The 6,000-nt window shown below is 52.1% G+C and overlaps 1 protein-coding gene across 10 annotated transcripts in view; it reads left to right on the top strand.

Moving 5' to 3' along the window:
* Positions 1–215: 215 nt before the first annotated feature.
* The window catches only part of SLC38A10 (solute carrier family 38 member 10), a 41,649-nt gene continuing 35,864 nt past the window's right edge, over positions 216–6,000 (top strand). For 3 of the 10 annotated variants that reach the window (XM_082441288.1, XM_082441292.1, XM_082441286.1), the window contains exons 1-2: positions 219–649; positions 3,251–3,368. In XM_082441288.1, the coding sequence (XP_082297414.1) occupies positions 551–649; positions 3,251–3,368 (217 nt within the window). In that variant the 5' untranslated portion in view covers positions 219–550. Of the gene's footprint in view, positions 650–3,250; positions 3,369–6,000 lie in introns of those variants that run through there. The other 7 variants (XM_082441287.1, XM_082441290.1, XM_082441289.1 and 4 more) reach the window with 5 other exon arrangements.

Genomic DNA, 6,000 nt, shown 5'->3' with positions numbered 1-6,000 from the left:
GAGGATTAGCGGGGTGCTGGGACAGGTGAGCGGCCTCCCGGCCCCGCCTCGCAGGCCCTACCCACAGACCCAGCCCCCACCTCTCATTGGTTTGCGCCCCGCCAAGCCCCGCCCTCAGGCCTCTCCCTCCCGCCTTCCCCAGGCCCCGCCCCCGCAGGCTCCACCCAGGCCCGCCTCTCGTCTTGAGCGCCTTGCCCGAGCCCCGCCTCCTTGTCGTCACTTCCGGGCAGAGGAGCCCGCGGAAGGCGGAAGTGTGTGTGTGTGTGTGTGTGTCAGGGCGGCTGCGAAGCCGGGCGGAGGTGTTCCTGGCTGGCACCCCGCGGCTCCTCCAGGTCTGGGCGTGGGGACACGGGGGTGGCCAAAGAGAGCCAGCGGGGGACGAAGCCATGAGGCGGCCGCGGGGTCTGGCGGGGTCTGGAGGTTGACTACTCCCGTCGCCTTCCCGCGAGGCCGCCTCCTCCAGGCAGCCACCCGTCCCCCTCAGGGTCTCGCGCCCCACCGTCGTCCCGGCGCCTTGGACTGGGGCTCCCGGGCCCCCAGACCCCACGCTATGACTGCGGCCGCCGCCTCCAACTGGGGGCTGATCACGAACATAGTGAACAGCATAGTAGGTGTCAGTGTCCTCACCATGCCCTTCTGCTTCAAACAGGTGAGTCCAGTGGGCAGTGGTCGCCGCCCTCGCCGCCCCGGGCTCATCCCCTCACGGGAACTAGGGCTGGGGGAGGCGGCCCCGCAGCTCGCCCGCCTCGGGGCTGCAAGAGAAACCGAAGGAATTTCCTCAGTGAAAAACTTAAGCACAATTAATAGCGTCAGACCGAAGTGCAAGTGTAGCAAAGCAAAATGATCTTTCAAAAATGGAAAGTGACCACAGGATTCAGTGTTCTTTTTCTTTACTATTTTTTTTTAAAACTCTGACCTGACTTCACTTGTATTCAGAAGCACACAAGTCAAACCCCCAGACCTTGGAACTAGATTGGGGTGTTGGTTACAAGGTGATTACTAAATTCTCCAGAGTGTACGCTTAAGATCTCTGCGTTTCACTGTATACCAATGTTACCTTGAATGAAAAAATCTGAAATGTTAAAAAATTGGTGTCATCCCAACATTAAATACTGCATGAAAGAAACTCACCATTTTTGAGGTGTGGATTCATTTGGATTCTGTTTAATTCACAAATAGGCATTGGTACATTAGAAAAGGGAGATTGATGGAATTATCAAATTGGGTAACTTCTTTCCTAAAAATGAACTTCTTAGCTTCCCGTGTGCCACGGTGGAGGTGCTGCTCCACCTGCCTCCTAGGGCAGGAGCTGTCCACTAGCTGGGTTGCTTAAGGGTTGGGGAGGAGGAGTGGGACACCAGAGAAGAACAGGTGGCCAGCAAGGCTTCAAACACCAGTCTTATGTGATGAAACCAAATAGGTGGAAAAAATGAAAATAAGATGGACATTTTGGAACTGAAAATGGGCACCAGTCGTTTAATTTTAGATTAACACTTTGCATTTTTCATATTTAGTATATTTTGGATAAAAATAGCAAAAAGAAAGAAAATGCGTTTACGGTTCCTGTGTGAGTGGTTGATCTGACTTGGTTGGTGAGCATGTTGGCAGGAGGACAGAGACTGCAGGCCTATGTGGAAGGCCACGCTGGCGGCTTCTAGAAGCCCTGGGGCAACATCTGTGTCTCGGTATGTGAATCCCAGTGTGGGCCGGCCACCTCTGTTTCTGGAAGGACTACATGTCCCAGCGTGCATTGCGACTTGTCTGGCACAGAACTGCATCCTGGGATGTGTAGTTGGCTGGTCCTGCGTCTGTAAATGCAGTGCTGTCATCCTTGATGCCTGTCTGCCAAGTGCCACCATGGCAGGGTTCTGGTGATTCAGATTTGAGTATCTGCCGTGTGCTGGGCACGAGGCCCCTGCCAGAGCATTTGAACATGGGCCAGGCTGACTTGCCCGGGGAAGAGCTTAGAGGTGGGGTCTGCATGCAAGCCAAGACCTGGAAGTCGTTTGCCCTGCCCCGAGGGCCTGGCTGAGTTAGGACACTCTCTCACTCATCACTCAGCATCTTCTCCGTGAGAAGCCGTCAGCCAGAACACAATGTGAGGCCAACGGGCAATTTGGAGATAATGTGTTTTGATCTGGCAGCCAGGTCATTTAATAAAAGTTTTGGTTTGCGTTTTTGTTTGTTTGGTTTTAGTAATTTGGGAACTTTTCCAAAAGAATTAGCATTTTATTGAAGTGTAACATGCGTACAGAAAAGTGGACGCATTTTAGGTATACTCTTGATGGATTTTCATAATGTTAACAAACACATGTAGCCAGTTCCCAGATTAAGGAGCACAGCATTGCCAGCACCCTCCAGCCCTGCCTTCTTACTGAGGGTGCCCCCTCCTACCTCCAGTGCCACAGGTCAGTGTTGCTAGATTTTAACTTTACGTGAATGGATCATGTTGTAGGTACATTTCGATGTCTGGCTAGCATTCCTCAATTTATCTGTGTTTTAACCTTTATTAGGCAGGCATGGTGTTTCCTATTTGGAGTGCTTAGGAACATGTGTACAGGCTTTGACCCCGTGGACGCATTCTGTGGGGTGGTGACCTGCGTGCAGGAGAGCTGGGTCGTGGGCTGTGTGTGCGTTCCACTCTGCTAGATGCTAGTAGGACAGTTGGTTGTTTCTTCAGTTTTTGGATTACAGATAAACCTGCTGTAAACATTGGCATGCAGGTTCGTGCATGAACACATGTTTTCATTTCTTTTGGGTAAATACCTAGGAGTGCAATTGCTGGTCAGATGGTGAGTGTCTGTTTAACTTATAAGAAAGGCGTAAATGTCATTTTTAATCTCTTCCTTCCAGAATGTGTTTATCACTCGTAGCTGTTGATCCAAGTGGCTGGAAGGTGGTTTGCTGTAGGGTGTTTGCAGGGAACTGGGGAGACTGGCAACCCCTTGCTGTTCCTTGAGACTCTGGGAGGGGCTGGGAAGGAAACGGTGTCCCTGGTGCTCTTTTGGGGTCATGCACAGGCTTTATGTCTCTGGACAGAGCCTATGGCCACCACATCCAGGAAATTGTCCTTTTAGTGCTAGGAACCACCACCCATAGGCACGGGAATGAAACAGAGCTGGGGCCTCGTGTCTAGGGGGCGGGGGCCACGGGGAGGGCTATTGGTTGTCGCACATGCTGTTCAGTGTGAGAGGTAAAGATGCCGGGTAGTTTTATTTTGTTAACATCTCTTTTTCTCCCAACCCTACAGTGTGGCATCGTCCTGGGGGCCCTGCTCTTGGTCTTCTGTTCTTGGATGACGCACCAGTCGTGCATGTTCCTGGTGAAAGCCGCCAGCCTGAGCAAGCGGAGGACCTACGCCGGCCTGGGTGAGCGCATCGCCTCCCCAGGGGGCGCTGGACCTTTCTCAGTACCTTCTTAAGAAGTGCAGCATCTCAATCTGGGGGTTTGGGCCTTATTCTCTTTTTTATTGGCCGCACATGCGGCATGTGGGATCTTAGTTCCTCGACCAAGGATTGAACCCGTGACCCTTGCATTGGAAGCGTGGAGTCTTAAACACTGGACCGCCAGGGAAGTCCCTGGGCCTTATTCTTTTAATTACTTTTCTTCCACTTTATTCTTAAAGAGTCCTTTGAACAGCAGTTTCTTATTTTAAAATTTAATGCAATTAAAAGAAAACTGTTGGGCTTCCCTGGTGGTTAAGAATCCTCCTGCCAATGCAGGGGACACGGGTTCGAGCCCTGGTCCGGGAAGATCCCACATGCCACGGAGCAACTAAGCCTCTGCACCACAACTACTGAGCCTGCGCTCTAGAGCCCGCGAGCCACAACTACTGAGCCCGCGTGCCACAACTACTGAAGCCCGTGCGCCTAGAGCCCGTGCTCCACAACAAGAGAAGCCATCACAATAAGAAGCCCGCATACCCCACCAAAGAGTATCCCCTGCTCACCGCAACTAGAGAAAGCCCACGCGCAGCAACAAAGACCCAACGCAGCCAAAAATAAATAAATTAATTAATTAATTTAAAAAAAATTTTAAAAACTCCAAAAAACTGTTAACATCAACACACATTTTAAAATTGAGGTGATACTCATTCTCCTGTCTCCCCTTTATGCAGATCCACACAGAGAGCCCTCTCCCAGTTCAGGCAGCCTCAGCAGCCTCCGCTCCTGTGCCCAAGAGTCCCCAGAGCCTTCCTTCCGAGCTGCCTGACTGGGATCTTGCTGTACATCCCCACTTTGAACGCCATGGGCAGACTGTCCTTGGGCTCGGGTTCGTAGCTGGGAGCAAGTCACCATCTCCTCAGTGCTGTCCTGTTTCCTGTTGCTATTGGTTGCAATTTCGTTTCCTCTAGATCTTTCTTTCTTCCTTTGATTTCAGTCGAGGCAGAGAAGGCTGTGCTTTCCGCCTCCTTTCAGTTTGGACTATTTCCTGGGCAACTTGGCTCTGAGGGCAGGGTCCCTCACTCTCCTTCCCCCCTCAGGGTGGTGTGTGCAGGCTGCATTCTCTCCACCGCCTCGGAACTTTTGGCTCTGCACTCCATTCTGGGCATATATGGTGTGGGTGTTGAAATACCAATGCACATGGTCTCAGGAGCTGGTCCTGAGCACTTCTGGGGAAAATTCCTGTCCTTCGGCTGGAAGTCCCTGACCCTCCAGCTGGTGTGTGGCCAGGATGCTGGGTCCGCTCGTGGAGGGCCTGGTTGGGCCCTCAGCTCACAGCTCTCACGGCAGAGAGGAGGCAGCAAGAGGAAATGGTGTGTGGAGTTCCAGGAGCCAAACAAAATAAAAACATCTGCAGGCCCCACATGTGGGCTTTTGGCAGCGTGACCTCTGGTTTCCTTCCAGTCTGCCTACTTTGCATTGGCATGGAGGTACTTGCATTTGTTCTGACCTCAAAACTGAAGGGCTACTTCCTTCTCTCTCCGTTCTGATGAGAATGGTGATGTCAGACCTTTTTTTCTTTTAAGTTTTTTTTTTTTAAGTAATCAATTTATTTATTTATTTTTGGCCACATTGGGTCTTCTTTGTTGTGTGCAGGCTTTTCTCTAGTTGCAGTGAGCAGGGGCTACTCTTCGTTGCAGTGCGCGGGCTTCTCACTGGGGTGGCTTCTCTTGTTGTAGAGCACGGGCTCTAGGCGCGTGAGCTTCAGTAGTTGTGGCATGTGGGCTCAGTAGTTGTGGCTCACAGACTCTAGAGCGCAGGCTCAGTAGTTGTGGCGCATGGGCTTAGTTGCTCCGCGGCATGTGGGATCTTCCTGGACCAGGGCTCGAACCCGTGTCCCCTGCATAGGCAGGCAGATTCTTAACCACTGTGCCACCAGGGAAGTCCCTGTCAGACTCTTTTATTGCTATTGGAGTCACTTGGGGAAGTGAAATTTATCAGCTAAATTTGCGCCCCGCCCTGCCCCCCACCTGAGACCAAATTCTTCTTGGGATGAAATGTGCTCCTGGGCAGGTTCCTTCCTCTGTCTGTGGGGCCATGGCCTTTAGGGTGACTCTTTCTCCCCACTGAGGGTTCCTGTAGCAGACATCCCACGAAGTGCTTGGCTGTGCCCTGAAAGAGGATGGGTGACCCTGGCCCGGGGAGGCCATGGTTTTTGACAGCTGTCTGTCTGAGTATTCTTAGAAAGTCCCTGAGAAGGCAAACTGGTTTGGCTAGCTGTGAAAGATTGAAGAAAACTACCCATGGACACCCTTCTGCATGGCTGGCTGGGGCTCCTACCTTTAACTGCTTGTGGTGACTGCAGCCCAATTCTAACTGCTAGAAGCAAAAAGGATCTGAAACCACCAGTGGTCTCTGGTCCTGTCTTCGGTACCAAACAAGATGGCTCAGTTGTGTGAACTCCCACAGTCCCCCAGGCCTAGCCTGCAGCATGAGCTGCCCTTCGTCCTGGCTGTGTCTTGGCACAGTCTCAGAAATGGAGAGGCCCCACCGCTTGGAAAGGAGCCCTAGACAGGAAGAGATGGGAATCTCTCAGACCCTGTGGGCCAGCAACCCT

Source organism: Balaenoptera physalus (assembly GCF_965194825.1).
Source record: "Balaenoptera physalus genome assembly, chromosome: 20".
NCBI classification, from domain to species: domain Eukaryota; kingdom Metazoa; phylum Chordata; class Mammalia; order Artiodactyla; family Balaenopteridae; genus Balaenoptera; species Balaenoptera physalus.
This window is presented reverse-complemented; position numbering and strand designations above follow the sequence as displayed.